General features: G+C 35.5%; 1 protein-coding gene across 2 annotated transcripts in view; it reads left to right on the forward strand.

The window, feature by feature from the left end:
• PPHLN1 (periphilin 1) overlaps positions 1 to 19,883 on the forward strand; it is a 167,325-nt gene that overhangs the window by 86,903 nt on the left and 60,539 nt on the right. For both annotated transcript variants that reach the window (XM_027861041.1, XM_027861040.1), the window contains 3 exons: positions 11,338 to 11,394; positions 14,574 to 14,656; positions 15,346 to 15,465. In XM_027861041.1, the coding sequence (XP_027716842.1) occupies positions 11,338 to 11,394; positions 14,574 to 14,656; positions 15,346 to 15,465 (260 nt within the window). The remainder of the gene's footprint in view (positions 1 to 11,337; positions 11,395 to 14,573; positions 14,657 to 15,345; positions 15,466 to 19,883) is intronic.

The following is a 19,883-nucleotide window of genomic DNA, read 5'->3' on the forward strand; positions in this document are numbered from 1 at the left end:
ACCAAAAAAGGGAGCTCAAGTTGAGAAAGTATTGCAGGGAGGAGGGGTAGAGTATATGCACAGGGACACTGTGTTGAAATCTGGAAAGTTACCAGCAGGGGGAGGATGGTAATGAAGGATAATGAAAGTTGACTGGTTTGAGCTCCTTCCTAAAATGGAGTCCCCAGGAGGAACTCACCAATGGGAGAAGGGATCTAGTAGTAATTAATTACCAACAAGTTTATCCATAAAAATACATTCAAAGGAATAAAAGTAAAAATAGTTATGTACAACTGTCATATTTGGATTTTAAATCCAATACATACATAAATGGCCTAAATTTCTACCTGCTTTTTCTGATAATTTTTAATGAAAAAAATTATCAGTGGTTCCAATCATGTGATCATTTTAAACATATTTTATATTTCTATCAGTGTAGTGAACCCATTAAAATGCTTTATGTTCCATGGTAAACTACTAGTCTTGAATTCTGTGCCATCAGAGCCCAAAATGTCAGGTTCTGAAAACCCCCTGGAGAGGTTTTCAGTATTGGCAGTAGACTCTGTTTGAAAACTAGCCAAGCTAAGGTCAGGGACTCTTGTCACCAGGGTGGCATTGGGATGATTAAATTATTACCATAAGAACTCTTAGTTGAAAATCTCAATTAAAATTGGGCATGTTTGTTAATTCATAAATGTTTCAATAACTGACTACACGGCTTTACTTGGAAAGATCGAGAGTTGTATTGTGATAGGGCTAGCATATTCTTGATGCAACTTCCTTTGGCCCCAGATTCTCTGATACAGTTTCCTGGTTGAGAGGCATGAAAATTCCCAATCATGTATTACGTAATCTGGGCCTTTCAGACTTGATGGGTGCCTGATACCATGCAAATTGCCACATCCTGATGACTTACTGGCCAAATGGATTTCTTGATAGAGACAAGATGAGGGGGACTATATCTAGAGAAGCTTAGTGCCACTGTGTCCTTATTGTGTAACAATATTGTTTTAGGGCAAAGTAAACCTCCTTTGTTAAATGCAGTGACTCTTGAGTGCCATCATCAAACTGAACTAAGAGGATGCTATTGTTTGTGCTTCATCTACAACAAATACTTAGTTCTGTGTAGCAGTATGTATGATAGACATAATGGAGGGAATTTTAATTTTCTTGTTCTTAAAGATTTTTGAATCTTGAAGCATTGAGAAAATTTAAGGATTCAAATAATGTGCCAAATTCTTAGAAAAGACAAATTTAAATGTTTGTAGATCAGAGACCCTATTTTTATAAACATGCCTTTACAAATTCTCCATTAGAATTTTAAAAAAATGTATGCAATTTGAGGTTCAAGAACCTCTCTTAGTAACTAATTACATAGCATTTATGAAAAAAATATTATGCATCTCATTTTAAATCCATTTATCCTTAACTCGATAAGGAAAACTTTCACTATTTTCCTTTTTTAATGTCTTTTGTATATTTTTTAAAAAATTGTTTCAAATTCTGTTCTTTTTTGAAAAATTCTGCTTGTTTTTAAATCTCCTTCCTAGCCTTATTTTCTTTCTTTAAAAAAAACTTTTTTTAATGAACATCTTATTTTTACATTATCTTCATTTGATGATCACTATATCAATGATATCACTATCCCATTCTCTATCTAATAAGCCATCGTTTACAACAATGTGTAAAATGAAAGAGAAAAATTGCCATATAATTAAACTAATGAACATATTGACTAAATCTGATGCTATGTGCAATATTCTACACCTTTAATCAATCTCATAGAGAAGGGAGGTACATTTCATTATAATTACATAGTATTGAGACAATTTTGGGGGTTGATTTTGTTAAAAATCATTGTATATATTTTTACCTGCTCCTATTCATTGTATCTCATATAAATCTTCTTATCCTTCTCTGGATCTTTTATATGACTCAGTATACTATCTTGCGTTACATTCATATAATTTTTTTAGCCTTTCTGGTTCTATGGGCCTCTACCTTGTTGCCTGTTTTTTACATTGACCAGGAAGTTCTGCTGTAGATATTTTGGGGCATATGATATCATTTTTTCTTCTGGTTTTGTTTTGTAATCTTATAAGTATTAATTTTTCCTTGCTGGACATCAGACAGGACCAGAGTAGTTCATGCTGTAAGTAAATTATTATAACTCCTTAAATTACAATTTGTTTTATAGTCTCTTACAGTCACATAGATATAACCCATCTACTTCAAACCTCTTATTTTACATACTAGAAAACTAAAGGCCACAACTCTTTTATTAACTGTGGAACCCATAGATTTTTATTTTGGTCATACATGAAAATAATCAGATAGTCTTTATCTTACAACTATATAATTTTTTTTTTTTGCTCACAGTTTTATTCCCTCATATAAATAGTTATATTCACTCTGTTGCTGACCCTTTCTCCTTCCTTTACTTATTCTCTCCTTTATATCCCCTCTGATGCCTCGTTATAACATGGAAGTTATCTATGGTTATTGAAGTCTATGTCATTTGGGTATGAATTCTGAAAGGTTCTTGAATGTTAGAAAGGCTTTGAATGCAGATTCCATGATATACTATTTGCTCTCCAAGAACCAATCTACCTATGTAGATTGTGTGGAGAGACTTATAAGTTAGCTTTTTGGTGATTTTGTTTGGCCATAGCAATTCATAAAATAAAATCCTAAAATGGTTTTCAGGACTTCCTGCCAAGATGGCTATCTGAATGGATATGAACCATCTAGCTCTTAGATACTTCGTCCCACAAATTCTTGAAGTTCACATCAGACAAAATAATGATCAAGAAATTTAATGAGAAACTAATTTAAGTGGCTTCTTTCACTCCAGAGCTGCACAAAAAGTTGTCCAGAATCCCACAGGCAGTAGAAAAGGGTACCCCTCCAGCAAACCTAGCGCTAGTATGACCAGAGTTGTGATGTGTACCCTGAAAAGGTCTGTTTCAGAAACAGCAAGAATGGAGAACCCCCCTCAGAAAGTCCCAGGGGTCATCAGAAAGCCCCATATTGGAAATCTTTACTAGTCTAGGGAACAGCAATGGACAACAACCAATATAGTGTCAAGCAGCATGGTGTTGCCAAGACAACCCAGAAGTAGGAGCGCTGAGGTCCTACTTTTCTTCTGAGATGCCAAAGAGGGCCCTGAAGATCAAGAGCACTGAAACTCAAAGATCCAGGGGGATTCTGTGATCTTTGATCACAGAATGTAGAGGTCAGCAGAAAAGTCCAGGAGACTCAGGGCAAGACTAAGCAGGGCTGATCACCCTACCCAATAATTTAGCAAGATAATGGAGCCTGGCCCTGGCACAAAGCCCCAGTGTATTGACTAAGACTGGACAGACACATGAATAAGACAAAGAAAACACTAGTTTTACAATCTAAAGATTCCCCTCCCCCCAGAAAAGAGTGTAACATAAAAACAGTTACAAGCAGAGAATCAAAGATAAAAAATGGATTTTCCACAAGAATAACAAATACCTAGAAGAAATGAAGCCAGAAAAAAATGAAATAAGATTCTGGGGGAAAGAATTGGAATGAGAATAAGTAGCTTAGAATAAAAAGTGGTAAGCCTTACCCAAGAATTGGACTCTGCTAGAATTGACAAAACAGAAATCGTACAGTCACTAGGTGGTACAGTGGATATTGAGTATGGAATTTAGAGTCAGGAAGACCTCAGTTCATATTTTGCCTCAGACATTTATTTAGTGTGGTAAGTTACTTCACCTCTTTCGTCCTCAGTTTCCTCATCAGTAATATGGGGAAAGTAATAGCACTTATACTTCACAGAATTGTACAGATAAATGAGATAACAAACATAAAGTGCTTCAAAAGCTGTAAAACACTGTATAAATGTTAGCTATTATTAGTATTAGCTGTCATTATTATTAAGAAATATTAGAACAAAATAAAAACATTCAAAAAATAGAATTCCATTTTGAATATATCTCAAAAACAATTGACTTGAAGGAGGTTGAGGAGAGAGAATTTAAGAATCTCGAATCCCGAAGACCATGATTAGGAGGGAACACAAACCAGAGCTCTCATGTTAATATAAAAAAATACTATAGATATCAAGAAAAAAGTTAGGTACTAAAGAACTATAGCCAGGATCCCATAAGACTTAGCAGCTCTGATGATGATGATGATGCCGGTTGTGGTGGTGGTGATGGTGATGGTGATGGTGATGATGATGATGATAGTACTTACATGGTGCTTTAAGAACTGCCTTTGTGATCCCCATTTTACAGTTGAGGAAACAGGTATACAGTAGTTAAGTGATTTAACTCAAATTTTGTGACTCCACTTGGCATTGACCACTGCACCACCTAGCTGCCTAATGAGATCACAGAATGCAGTATTTCAGAAGACAAAGGACAGAGGCTTAAAACTCAGAATAGCTTATCCTATATAGTTAAATATAATCTTACGAGGGAAAAAATGAATCTTTAATGTACTACAGGATTTTGAAGTATTTTTGATGAAAGACCAAAGATGAGTAGGATCTTTGACATATAACCAAATGTCTTCTGAGAGACCTAGAAAGGTAAATTTATTTGAGCAATTAAAAAGAAGCATATATTGATATAGTGCTAATATTCTAGTAACTTTGGGATTCTTAACTTGGAGTCCATAAACTTGTTTTCATTTTTTTTGACAACTGTATTTCATTGTAACTTGTCTTCCCCCATATTCTTATGTGTTTTATTGTATGCTTTTTAAAAACTTTTTTAAAAAAAATTCTCTAAATCACTACTGATTAGAGACATGCAAATCAAAACAACTCTGAGGTACCACAGCACAGCTATTAGATGGGCCAACATGACAAAACAGGAAAATGACAAATGTTGGACAAGATGTGGGGAAATTGGAGCACTAATGCATTGTTGGTGGAGTTGTGAAATGATCCAACCATTTTGGAGAGCAATTTGGAATTATGCCCAAAGATACCCTTTGACCCAGCAATAGCACTTCTCGGGCTGTATCTCAAAGAGATCATAAAAATGGGAAAAGAACCCACATGCACAAAAATATTTATAGCAGCCCTTTTTGTGATGGCAAAGAATTGGAAATTGAGAGGATGTCTATCAACTGGGGAATGGCTGAACAAGTTGTGGTATATGAATGTAATGGAATACTATTGTGCTATAAGAAATGGTGAACAGGCTGACTTCAGAAAACCTGGAAAGACTTGTATGGCCTGATGCTGAGTGAAGTGAGCAGAACCAAGACAACATTGTACACAGTAACAGCCATGTTGTGTGATGACTAATATTGATAGACTTAGCCCTTCTCAGCAATGCAAGGATCTAAGACATCTCCAAAGGCCTCAGGATGGAAAATGCTATCCACAAAGAAGAAACAACTATGGAGTTTGAATGCAGATTGAAGCACACTATTTTCTATTTTTTTTCCTCTGTTGTGTTTTGTTTCCTCTTTCTGGTGGTTCCTTCCATTGGTTCTAATTCTTACTTACAACATCATTAATGTGAAAATATGTTTAACAGAGATGTATATGTATAGCCTATATCAGTTGTGTGCCGAATTGGGGAGGGAGGTAGGGAGAGAGAGGGAGAAAAATTTGAAGTTCAGAAGCTTATGGAAGTGATTGTTGATAATTCAAAACAAATTAATTTAAATTAATTTTTAAAAAAAACTTTTTCTGAGAAAGGGTCCATAATCTTTATCCACACTGCCACAGGTAGGTTCAGTGTATACACACACACACACACACACACACACACACACACACACACACAATCATGAGGAGAATAAACAAGTCTCCCTTAAGAAGGAAAATAAGAAACACAATAGTCCTGGGTGATTGAGTAGGAAAATTACTGATGTTCTGAGAGTTTTGAAAGAGAAAGAGAAAAGAAGGTAAAAGGAATATACTAGTGTTGAAAGGAAGAAGAAAAAGGTGGAATTAGCTATTTGTCATAATTGAAATGTTTTGAGAATGGTAGACAAACAGGAAGTGAAAGGCAGCGTGGACATTAGACAAACCTTGTTCTTATCTAAAATGAACAAATATGGGCTTTTGAATATACTCAAAGTCTTTCTGGTGCAGAAATTCATCAAAATCAGCAGGTAAACAAATTGGAATGGGGTGTACAGATAGACGTGAAGGAGGATAGTACTGGGAAAGGAATGGTCAAAAACAGAACAGACTTCATCCCAAAAGATGGAGGGAGGTAGGGAAGGGAAGAGAGAGAAAGAACTATGATCTTTAGATCCTAGGGCTTCTTTGTTTTGACTCTTAAGATGGTTGGGTGATGCCTGAACAAATTATGGTAAATGAATGTAATGGGACATTATTGTGTCAGGAGAAATGATTGAAGAGATACTTTTAGAAAATCCTTGGTAATGTGTACAGATGCAGAGTGAAATGAGAAGAACCAAGAATATAATTTACACAAGGACAACAGCATTTTAAAGAGTGACAATTTTAAAAGACAAGAAATCAGTCAATACAATGACCGAGTCTTGAGAAGACCTACAATGAAGTATGTTATCCACTTCCTAATAAGGAAGTAGTGAACACAAACAGAGGCATACCTTTTTGGACATGGTCACTATGTAAATTTTCTTTGCTTAGTGATGCTTATTTGTTACAATTGGCATTTTCCCCCACTCTTTTTAAAGTGTGTCTGTGCTATTTTGTGGAGATTGGGGCCTCGCGGAAGTGATGCCGAGGGGAAAAAAAGCTATCCATTGTAACATTTTTAAAAATTCCTAGAAAAGAATAGAAGAAAGCGCAGACAAGCAGGGTAATTTTGAAAGTAACATGGACAATTTGTTTAAAAACATTTTGTTTAAAACATTGTTAAATTTTTACAAAAGCAAGCATTTTAAAATTGAGATTTGTGGTTTCATTTAGAATTTTTTCTTGTTCTGCTTTGTGCACAGAAATACTCTTTTTTGTTTGTATGTGTGTTTGTGTGTGTTTTGGTGTTTTAAGTTCAGAATGCGAGGAGTTTTTTTAAAAATAGGACCCACAGGAATTGTGAAGAAGTTGTGACTAAAAGACTTTGCAGAGGCAAATAAAGGAATTGTCTGAGTTAATTTTTATTCTATAGTCAAAGCTACTCTTCTTCTTAGAAGTCAGCCTCTTAGCTAGGGAATACGTATTCCAGTTTCAAGTTATTCTGTGGGTCTCTATTCTTAAAACTTGATTACAATTCCCTACTGATGTGTTTATCTTTGAATTATCAGCCAGATGACAAAATCAACTCAAAACATAGGCAGTTATTGAAATTTTCACAGTGAAAAAACATAGTTATAAAACATTTCCACCATCCTCCCTCAAATGTACCCCACAGCATTGAGCATGAACACAGAGGTCACAAGTAGATTGGTGTGCATGTGAGGAAAATATGTGGAAAGGTATGCACATGGAAGGACTGTGTGCTGAAGCCTCAAGTAAAGAGGTAAAACTCATGCCTCCAATGCTACAAGTTAACTGATGTCTTTACTCTGATTTGAACTGATCTTGATATTGTTGTGTCTGCTGGACCCTGCTGTGCTGAATAACATAGCAATATAGAGAGCTGAATGCTGTCCTTGGAATCAGATAGACTGGGCTTTGAATTCTACCACAGAGAATTCTTAGATGTGTGACCCTGAGCAAGTTACTTAACCTTTCTCAGTCTCTTTTTTTCTCATTTGTAAAATGAGGAAGTCAGACTCATTGACTTCTGATGTCCCTTTTGTAAGTTGCAGATTTTGTAATCAGTTGCAGAGGAGAAAATAAAGAAGATAGCATATACTTTAATAATCTATTATTTCAATGCTAAGATTGATATCATTGGCAATAATATAAAATATCCTGGAAAACCTGGCTTCAAGAATAATGGACAAAAGAACCTAAAGGTTTGTAAACTATAGGAAAGCTTCATGAATATATTTCTTGAATATGCCTGCGTCTTCTGGAACAGTCATATTACGCTGGATATGGGAATCTTAATAACATTTAAAAATGAGATTTATTTTAACAGACAGAAAGTGTCTGGTTACCAATGTGAGTTCTTTTTGAACCAGCTATTTATGTCTTTTCAACTTTGTATACAGATATATATATGTGTATATACATATCTTAAAATAAAGATCAAAATGAGAAAATATGGTAACCAATTGAGACAACTCCATTTTGACTTATTAAAAAATAAACTGATAATGCTAAACAATTAGAAATGGATAAAAGAATGAATTTCATCAGACTGTCACCATTCTTAAGGGTATCAATGTATGTTAATCATTTATTATGAGGAAATCAAAAGAACCTAGAAACCATCCCAGCCAATTACCATTTGACACAATGGAAATTGCACTGAATTTGGAATCAGAGAACCTGATAGTAAAATCCTGCCTTTCACTACCTCTAATCTTGGCTCAATCGCTGATGTTGTGTCTCTGTCCTAATTTATTCATCTGTAAAACGAACATGTTTGACTAGATGGCCTTTTAAGTTCTTTTCCAGCTCTAAGTCTATGATCATATGATTCTGTGCATGTAGGAAAACTCAATTAGATGAAAAATGTTTATTTATGGTATATTTGAATGGACAACCCATAAAGTTGATCCATATATGTCTGTTAAACTCTCTGTGAGGTGAGTGGGCCAAATTAATTTTAGGAAAATGCACAGTACTTTTAGTGACCTGAAACATTTTTCTGAAACAGAATCTTCGTTTTTAAATCTCAGTAAACTTCATATGAAGTTTTATGGCTCTGTGTCATAGTATATCACACACAGAGTCTCAAAGGAGTTCAGGTTGCAAGTCAAGAAAAGGACAATGTTATTGAGCACATGTATAATAGGAAAAGAACTGGTACAGGTTATATCAACAAAATGATTATCACATATTTTGAGTGTTACCCATGAAATAGAAAAAAAGCTAGCAGTTGCATAGATTCTCAATGGATTATCTCTAGGAGAATATGGACAGAAATAACAAAGAATATAGAGATGAAAATGCATTGCAGTTGGTAAAAGGTAGTTCTTCTTGCGGAAACCAACCCATATGATCTTATCACCTCATTCTTATTCTTTCATCTGTCATCCACCCTCATTCTTATTTTTCTATTTCTCTGTCTCTCTGTTTCAAGGGAAGAAATCCAAGTTAGGTATAGCCATATTAAAAGAAAAATGAAATGCGTATTAAAGCAACTCTGAGGTTTTAACTCATCTATCAGGTGGGCAAAACTGACAAAAATCAAAAATGACAAATTAATAGAGGGCCTGTGGAACACAGGCAAATCGATGTAACACAGGCTATGTTGCTCTTGCTCACATTTGATACTCCATCTTCTGACTCCATGCTTTTTCATTGGCTGCCTGCCAACCCCCAGAGTGTTCTTTCTTCTCTGCTCAAACCTCACCTTCTGTAAAAGGCCTTTCCCAGATCCTCTCAATGCCTTTCCTTTGAAATTACCTGTTTATGTCTTGTACATACATAGTTGTTTGCAAAAGAATGTGTGCTCTTTGATTATTAGGATTGTTGTTGCCTTTCTTTGTTAAGCTTAGCATTTATTGTGCTTAATAAATGCTTGTTGACTTAACTGATGAGTTGTTGGTGCAGCTGTAAATTGGTCCAGCCATTCATAAAAGCAGTTTGGAACTGTGCACAAAAAGATACTAAATTAAGCGTACCCTTTGACCTAGTAATACCACTTCTAGGCTTATACCTCCAAGAAATCAAAAGAAGAGGAAGAGGTCATATATATACAAACATATTTTGTAGCAGCTTTTTTTGCAGTGGCAAACAACTGGAAACCAAGGGACATGCTCTTCAACAAGTGAGGGCAACAAACATTTATTAAGTGCCTGTTGGGGTCACTAACTGTGCTAAGTGCTGGGTGTACAAAGAAAGGCAAAAACAGACCCACCTCAAAGAGTTCACAATCTATTGGAGGGGCTGACATTCAAACAACGATTTACAGACAGACAAGATCAGTTTTACTTCTTCGAATACCAAGCTTCCTCCAAGGCCCATATTAAGTGAATCTCTTTTAAGAGACTCCTCCTGATCTCCTCAGTTGTTAATATGAACCATCCCCTCAACCTCAGTCTATTTTGTATATATTCTTGATTTACTGACCTGTAAATATCATATCCCTTTAGTAGAATGCAGACTTCTTGAGGTCAGGGTGCATTTCACTTTTATATTTTCATTCTCAGGGCCAGCATAGTTTCTGACACAGGTGATGTACTTTTTTTTTTTTAATTGAGTCAAATTGAATTTAGAATGTGTGAAGGGGAGTAATATGAAACAGAGTAGGAAAAATATATTGAAGTCAGATTGTGGATGATCTTAAATAACTGGCTAAAGAATTAGTAATTTATTGTATTGACCATTGAATGTTTTTTTCAACAAGGGAGCAACATGAACCAAGAATCAACCAAGAGCAACAAGAATCAGGAAGATTATTTGGGCATCTTTGTGTAGGATAGTTTGGAGAGGAGATGAATTAGAGAAAAGGCCTTCTGGTGGGAGGGCAGTCTAGGCTAGAAGTGATATAAGTACTTAAACTGGATATAGCAATGTGAATAGAGAAGAGGGGACAGCTTTGAGAGAGATTATAAAGGTAGAGATGACAGAATCAATTGATTTGAATGAAAAGGTGAAAAAAGAGGAAAGAATCAGATGATTCCAAGGTTTTGAGCCTAGATAAGTTGTGAATATAATCAATGCATTGGAAGTACCACCAGAAATAAGCATGTGGAAAGAGGCCTGAGTTTAGAGACAAATGTTAGATAGGTGTGAGGCACCAACAGGATAAGTGGCTAGAAATATCCCCAAGACAATTTATGTAGTATCAGTACTTGAAAGTATTCATTTATCCATTCACTCTTTCATTCATTCATTCGCTATACATTTATTGAGAGCCTACTGTGTTAAGATATACCAAGTACTATGAAGTTTACAAATATGACTGAGACATAGTCCTTGATCTCAAAGAAGTGCTTTACCCTGTTATATTCGTTATTGATTACCTTCTGTCTTCACTTTTGGGAAAGATATATTTCTTACCTGGCAGTAGTTATCCTCTATAGTTATTTGTGCCACCACCATGATGCACCATTCTGTATTGTAGTAGACTCTGGCTTGTTGCTGGTTTTGGACTGAAGCATTTCCTCATGTCCGTGGTTGATTATAGCTTATATAATCAGTTCAACGTTGAGTATTTGGGGGGACGTGAGGGCAGTCACCTGCAACCATATATGCTGTAAAATTCTTGTTACTTTGATCCTTGCTGCTTGTCTTGGGCTTATTTGCCTTTTCTGAGAGCACAGAGAGGTGCTGGTGTTAACTCCTACCTGCCCACCTTTCTCCAGAGTCCGTGCGTGCTGGTGCCTGCTACAAACAGCAAAATGAAGGAGAGCCAGGAAGAGGTAAGTGTTAAAGCTGAATTCTCATTTGGGATTGGCATGGGAGGGACATGCTAGTTGTTGTGGGGAGGGTAAGGGGTAGGGCATTTGGTACATTCTATCTTTTGCCTGCACAATGGAAAGATCAGAACTAAAGCTTGAAAATACATGTACAATCACATGTAAGTATACACACACACATGTATATATGCATATTTGCACATACATACACATATCAGTATGGTATAGTAGATAGAGAGCAAGACTTGGATTCAAGATGACTTGAGTTCAGTTCCTGCTTCTGACATATTCTGGCTATGTGGCCCTAGTTAAGTCATTTAACCTCTCAGTACCTGAAATAGATTTCCAAAATAATAAATTATAGTATGTTTGTCCATTTCTATTGGCTAGAGGCAGTTTCCTCAGCAGGAGCTCCTACAACAATGAAATCACAGGGCCTTTCTGTCTGCCTGTCTGCCCACCTAGTTGGTATAATTGGTTGAGGGATAGGGTGAAGTGAAGGTTAGAAGTTGGGGAAGAGATCCACTTAAATCTTTATGGTTCTAGTCTTTTCCCTACCTGTTCTTGGATAGAGAAGTGGGAAGATTATAGCTATATTAGAAGAATCGCGAGCAGATAAAAATGAACAGCACTTAAGCCAGAGGATTTCATCCTTTCTCATTTTTCCTACTCGTATGCTTTTCCCATTGTCTCTATTCTGTCTCCAGCTTCCTCCCCCCAAGATGAATAATTTTTGCTCAGTGTCTTTTATTAGATTACCTTATTGCCGCGGATATTCACTGCAGAAAATCTTTTTGAAAAAAAAAATAGTATATAACTATGCCTAAAAAACAAGAATCATTGGTCATACTGGCTATTTCAGGAACAATTTTATACTTTACATGGATTAGGAGCAGAACAAATTAACGTTTATCATAATATGAGAGCAGTTGAAAATAGAAGCTTTAAACTTATTTAAATAAATTAACTAAGGGGCAGCTAGGTGGCGCAGTGGATAGGGCACCGGCTCTGAAGTCAGGAGGACCTGAGTTCTAATCCAGCCTCAGACCAAACACTTGACACTTACTAGCTGTGTGACTCTGGGCAAGTCACTTAACCCCAATTGCCTAAAAAAACAAAAAAATAAAATAAAATAAATTAACTAACTGGAGTAAAGATTCATCATAATACCTGAGAGTAAAATTAGGATTTATATTTTGCTGTATCAAAAGAGGTCTACTGTCCTCTTTATACAGAGAAATGTAGTTCTTTGGTGGTGTAACAAAGTGCAGCAGTCTGTGGAACAATTACTCCATGTAAAATTAGTTTCACTGATCCATTTGGGGATTGAACTTTATCCCTCATTGCTATCATATCTTTCCCCTACTCTTTCTGACTCCAAACCCCTATGAAGAGATTTATTGACTGAAAAGAATACAAAATCATTTCATAAAACTTAAATTGAGTGTTTGGAGGAGGAATGAGGATTTACATTATTACATAATTGCCTGTATGTCAATTATGTCTACTTACATTGTTATTTCTCTTATATTGTAAATTCCTAAAGGGCAAAATCTGTGCTTGTTCATTTTGTTTTATTCAGAGCTTAAGGTAGTGCCATATGTAGTTGGGTGCCTCTTATTTGTGCCTCTTATAAATTATTGGATTATTAAAATTGGATATTGTAGAGAGAGATTGTCGGGAGTTGCTAAGAATAGAACAGAGCTCATTGTTGTCTATACAGAGAACATCATAGTAGCCTTTGTACTTAAGGTTCAGGGCTGAGTTTGTTCTTGCAAGTCAGTCATTCTTTCCTTATTCCTGCTATGTCAGAAGTGGTAGGAGAAGAAGTTTCTTGTCTGCAGTAGATTTTGCCTCAGTATCATTCATGTTTCTGATTTTATCTATTTACTTACTGCTAACTTTAGTACTGCCCTATGTTGACTTTCAGCTTCTGAATGATCTCCAACTCTAATGATTACCAAGCTTTGTCCTGTGGGCCATTCTGGGCCTTCAGCTTCTCTATGATTTACAGTGCCCTATTGCTTTCCCTTTTCTGACATACTGCTCTCTGTCTTCATCTTTAGCTAACATGTAATTTCTAGGAATATAATCATCTGTTATTTGGACTTTTAGTTTACTTGGCTTTGTCTGAGTTTGTCTTATCCACTACTGCCCACAACCACCATGATTTAGCCCTTTCTTTTCATCACTAGCCAAATAGTTGTTTTGGTTCATTCTGATTTTTGCTCATACAATTGCACTAAGGGATTTATTCTTTATTTATAAAACATAATATAATTATTATAATAATAGTTGACATTTACAGACTTATTTAAGATTGCAAAGCACTTAATATGCATTAATTCATTTGACTTTAGTATGAATTTAAGAAGGTTTTATCATTACTAATTACTCAAGTTTACCATTCATTTTACAGGTTGCATTCATTTAAGCACTTTGTTGTATATAACCTACTATGATAATTACATTGTTTTTAAAATGTTTTGCTGAAATTTTAAAATGTGTTTTGCTGAAGTGTTCAAATAACATTACACATTTTGTGCTCAAGTAACTAGAGTTAAGGCTCACTGGTTTCAACAAACACAATTAAATTGTTTTGAGTTGTGTTTTACTAATTTGTATTTTGCTTTATTATGTAAACATTTGGCACCATTATTAAATTATACTATTATCTTTTTTTTTTTTTTTTTTTTTTTTAGCAATACTGACGCTTAACTAATAGTTAGTTGTGGTCACTGCAGTCATTGCCTTTGGTATTTTTGCTGCTGCATTATGAATGCCTATTTTAAAAGTAGGCATTTTTATATGTGACTCACCTACATGTGGGAAGCACTCATGACTACTGCAGCTCTTATTCTGCTGTTTCTCCCTTGCTGACTCTTATGGTTGCCTGTTGGGTAACAGCTAGTGGAAATGACAGGCATGTGTCTTGTACTTCTAGTTTCTTCAGACCTTTGAATCATACCTAGTGCTTGGCAAGGTCAACAATCCTTGATATTATCAGCATGATTTGAGTACCTTAATAAACTGTGTAAACCCTTACTTTTACCTTAAGGAATTTGAGATTCCTTCTTGAAAAATCAGAAAATGCTGTGGAAAAAGATGAAATTTTTTTTTTATAGTAACCGTAACATTTTAAAAGTATATTTCCACTAATCCCTTAAAAAATTTTTTTAAAGGTAAAGAGAGACCTTCTGTCCAGTCTTTGAAAACATCAAGAGATACTTCTCCCTCCAGTTCCACAGCAGCTCCCTCATCAAAGGTTTGTTTTGCTTCTTTAGATTAAAAAATAAATGATCAATTGAATGATGTAAATTAACCAGAATTAATTAAGAACTTACCATTTGCAGTTCCAGGTTGTTTTGGTTGTTGTCCATAGATTTTTAATGGCATTTAAATCAGGTGAGTTTACAGGCCAGTGAAGCATGTTCTTAATCTTTTGGGATATATTCTGTTTCCATTTGAGAATTCTGATAATTCTAGAACAATTCTACTGATTCATATCTTTTGACCATTTATCTATTGGGGTAAGACCCTTTGTCTTATGGTAGCTGTTTTTAAAGGAAAGAATTACTCGTTAAAATTTTGGTAATTTATTAAATGCCTATTAATTTTTAGGTACAGAACACTCATGTGGAAATTTATCCTCATTGTCATCATAATCTATTTATATATTGTTTTCAAGTTTACAAAATGTTTTCCTCATAAAAATTATATGAAGTAAATAGTTTTAATCATCAATACTCATTTTACTGATGAGGAAGCAAACAGGAAGAAGCAAAGTGGCTTGACTAACTTGAATTAGCTCTCAGGTCTAAGACCCAAGCTCTTTTCACTACATAAAAGCATTTCATTTCATAAATTGTTTCTGCCTTAAGGGAGGTATACTTTTTATTTTTATTTTAATATTAAAAAGTCTTTTTGAATTTTAATAGAATTTTTTTTTATTAGGTCTTGGATAAACCTAGCAGGCTAACTGAAAAGGAGCTTGCTGAGGCTGCAAACAAGTGGGCTGCAGAAAAATTAGAGAAGACTGATGAGAATAACTTACCAGAAATTTCTGATTATGATGTAAGAACCACCTTTCTCTGTCTACTTTCTCCATAGTTGAGAGATAGTTTGTTGTCTTAATATATATTATTTGTTGGAAGAAAAGCAATGGAATTGCCATTTCATTATTTCTTAGATATTTAGATATTTTATAGATAGATGGCTAGTTTTAGTATTTTGTGTGTGTGCGTGTGTGTATTCATTCTCTTTGTGTTTAGAAAATAAGGTGAAAGATTTTTCTTTTAATGTAGACCTGTGATTTTATCTGTGTAGATAACTCCAAGTGAAGGAACTCCCTCTGTGATTGCAGAACATTGAACCCATCTGCGTTGTACAGTCTAACATTTACTTGGGGCACTAGGATAATGCATTGCCTGTGATCATGAAGTTAGAATATTTTAGAGGCAGATCTTGAATTCCTGTGATCCTGACTCTAAAGCTAACATTTTCTTGCTTTTGCTGCACTGCCTTTTACTATCAAGATAGATCATACATTAAAAGAGCATGAGTTCATAACAGAAGAAAAAAAAATTGATAGGGTTAAAACTCATGTTGAGATTTTAAAAGGAGTAGTAAAATGTAAATATTAGTATGAGTTTCTTCTAGGTTGGGATTGCTAGGTAGTTTCCCAGGATTACTTAAATGCCTTGGGGCAAATATATTTATCAGGGAGTTTTAGTGGAAAATGTTTTTTGTTTTTGTTTTTCTTTTAATAAGGTTTAAGATAATTATTAATGACATTTCAGCTATCAGTAGTAGTAATAACATTGCTTATATAATTATGCAGTTGTGGTGTTGTTACTGTAATTTCAGTAGTAACAGGAATATATCCTTCAGAATATAATATTGATATTGGTTTAAAAAATTGAAAATTATCTGATAGACTGAACTTTTTCAAAAAAGACCCACTCTACACCAGGCAGGTGTGCTTAATTCAATCTGACTTTGAATATGATTACTTTTCCCAGTTGAAAATAAGAGGCTAAATGTGTTTTAATAAAGAATGGGATGAGAGGATTGTTTGGCCTACTGCTCAGTATTGCTAGCATTTCTTTAGACTTTTAGCCTTTTTGTATCTAAAAGTAAGTCACCTTAATCACCACTCTGTAAACATAACCTTCATAATCCACCTTTTATTGAGAATCTCACTTTAGCCTGGCAGTCCTTCACACTCATGTGTATGTTGTTTTCTGAGCATCCTACTGATAACATAGACAGAAAGAAGAGTTGATCACAGTACTAGCTTAGATATATGATATAGTAGTGATGAAGTATTTCAGTAGTTCTAGACTTCTCCTGGAGCTGTCTGCCAAACACATAGTACTTAATTTATTGATTTGTCTTAGTTATCAGTGAGCGGAGGAACAAAGGAGTGGCATTCTATTTTGGATCTTATTTTCACTAATAGGAACAAACTGTTTCCTGGAATGTATTGCTAGAGATCTTGGGTACTTACCTTCTATCTTTAATACCTCTATCTTTAAAGTTTTGATAGAACAGAAAAATCTTGTACATTGTCTAGCATACAACCTAGATTTGGGGAGAGTAGATTTAAAAGGGATCAGCGGAAGAATAGGTAGCATCCCATAGATCAAAAATCTATAGAAGTTAGCCTTGAAGAAGAATAAAGAGATGAGTAAGGATTCATAGGGAATACATTGACAAACTTTGATTTTAAAAAGATATGTACAGTAATAGCAGGTAACAGAAAAGTTATGTCAGGATCAATAAAACCGAGAATAATCTGAGGCTGTTAAGGAAAGCCAAGTAAAACAGAAATGAGGAGGAGGTGGTTTGGGGTCCTGGTATGAGGGATTTAGCCTGGAGAAGAGAAAACCTTAGAGGGCATTATAGTTGTCTTTAAATATTTGAAGGCCTCACCTGGAAAAGACATTACACTTGTTTTATTTTGCCATAGAGGGTAGAATTGAGCGTAATGGAATGAAAATTGCAAAGAGGCAAATTTAGGTGCGATATAAAGAAAAACTAGAGCTATCCAAAAGTGAACTGCATTTGGAGGTAATATATTCTTCTTATCATGTTCTTCATTTGAGATTTAAAAGCAGAGACTGGGTAACTACTTTTTTTGTGTATTTGTTTTCTTAGGGAGTTGGGGTTAAGTGACTTGTCCAGGGTCACACAGCTAATAAGTGTTAAGTGTTTGGTCTGAGGCCTGATTTGAATTCAGGTCCTCCTGACTTCAGGGCTAGTGCTCTATCCACTGTACCACCTAGCTGCCCCAGTTTAGTGCATTATAAAGGAAGTTCTTAGTCAAATTGTGTTGGATTAGATGACTGAGGTCCTGTCCAGCTTTGAAATTCCGTGATTCTTGGGTCAGTGAGTTGATAAAGTTCAAAGATATATGTGTGGACTGTTCAAATAAGAGATGTGTGACTAGAGAAAAACTTAGATTTATTTTAGTGAACATTTTAAAAATCATTAACCTTTTTTAAAAAGCCATTTTTTCCTGTTGTGTTTCAATTTTCAATTTAAATACTTTTCTTCTCTTTTAATTTTTCTAAAACTGAGGCCTATTTGATTTAATATTTCCTGTAGTTTACCAACCATGAAAAACAATATTGAGAAGTGGAGAGAGAGAGCTGATCTTGAAGCCAGGATGGCCTGTGCACAAGTCACTTGAACCTTTAATGCACAGAGGGTGACAACCAACATTGCTAGAGGAAATTTTTTCACTTCCTTTCCTGAGAGTTTTCTTTTTCAGTAAAATCATAGGTCCAATACCTATCTCATATTTTAGTAATTAGGCCTGGAAATGTAATGATTTCAGAAGTTTCTTTAAGAATATATGGTTTTGGGGCAGCTAGGTGGCACAGTGGATAGAGCACTAGCCCTGGATTCAAGAGGCCCCGAGTTCAAATTTGTCCTCAGACAGATAACACTTACTAGCTGTGTGACCCTAGACAAGTCACTTAACCCCATTGCCTTGCCAAAAAAAAAAAAAAGAATATGTGGTTTCCCTTCTTTCTCTTTATTGCTCTTGGCCTCTTCCAGTCTGTGGAGTGCCTGTTCGTATAAAGATGACTAAGTCTAAGAAGCATACCACTCATAAGCAGTCATGAAAATGACAGAAATGGCATCAAGAAACCTAGGTCACAGATATATGAGTCTCTGAAAGGGATTGATCCCAAGATTCTGAGAAATATATGCTTTGCCACGAAACATAACAAGAAGGGGCTGAAGAAGATGTAGACCAACAATAGCAAAGCCATCAAGGCTTGAGCAGAGGCTTCTAAGACCAAGCTCCTCAGGCCTAAGATCCCCAAGGCCAGAGCCCAGCATGCTCTAATACTCAAGATGGCCTCAAGCATCTCGTCCCTAGGGTTAGCACCAAATCCATAGGCCTCAGCATCATGAAGCTCAACTCTAAGGTTGCCAGAACCAGTGACCCCAAGGACACCAACTCTGACATCAAGTTCAGTAAATCTGACACCAGGGTCACCAAGATCAATCCCATGGCAGCCAAGTCTGAAGACAAAGTCACCAAATCTGACCCCAAGGTCATGAAGCCCAGTTATTCCAAGGCTCCCAAGCCCAGTGATTCCACGGCTGCTAAGCCTACTGACTGCAAGCCTCCCAAATTCAACAACTGTAAGGGCACCAAATCTAGAGATTCTGGGGCCTAAAGCAACTAGTCCCAACCTTTCAAAATTGCTGCTTCAGGACAGAAGGACTTGTTTAAATCCTAAGCCACTTTTTTTCCCCCAGCCAGGGTGTGATTGTTCAGTGTTTTGTATAAGTAAAGAAAATGGTGAGCGATAAGAAAAAAAGAGAGTATTGTGGCTTCCTAGTACTTCAAGATTTGAACACTGGCCCAGTTGAGATGAAAATGGAATTTGGAAACAAAAGTAGCCTGCACCTGATGTCATTGCATTTATGAACCCTAGTACTATGAATAGCTTACTTGTACTCACGACTGTTTATAAGCCTCTTGTTTTCTGTGGCACCACACTTGTGTATAACCTCACTCTTTCAGCTTTCGTTCTCCATTTTCTGTTGTGCCACGTTACACCACAGTCCGTAGTCTACTATAGTCTAGCAAATGAGTACTAAAAGTTAACTATTACACAGAATTTTAATTAGTCTCTTGTTCTTTCCTCTCTTTTCCCTCCTCCCATCCTAATGCTGGGTCAAAAATATAATACATTGTAAATTAAGCTAGCTTCATTTATGTAATTTTCCATTTGTAATACTTCTTGGTGAACTGTTTGCAAGGCAGTGATGTGAAGTTAGAACAGTTTACCCACACAAATATTATTTAAAAATTTTTGCCGTTCTCTATTAAGTGTGTTTCTAGATACTGTGACCAAAAATAAAACTAGTTTATTGCTTAAAATGAGCTATCAAAAATAAAGCCATAGCTGATTGTTTGAAATGAGCTATTTATATCACCTTGAAAGTTACTACTTCCTTTTTCAGGT

The sequence above is a fragment of the Vombatus ursinus genome, unplaced genomic scaffold, assembly GCF_900497805.2.
Source record: "Vombatus ursinus unplaced genomic scaffold, bare-nosed wombat genome assembly UNPS02014403.1, whole genome shotgun sequence".
Classification (NCBI taxonomy): domain Eukaryota; kingdom Metazoa; phylum Chordata; class Mammalia; order Diprotodontia; family Vombatidae; genus Vombatus; species Vombatus ursinus.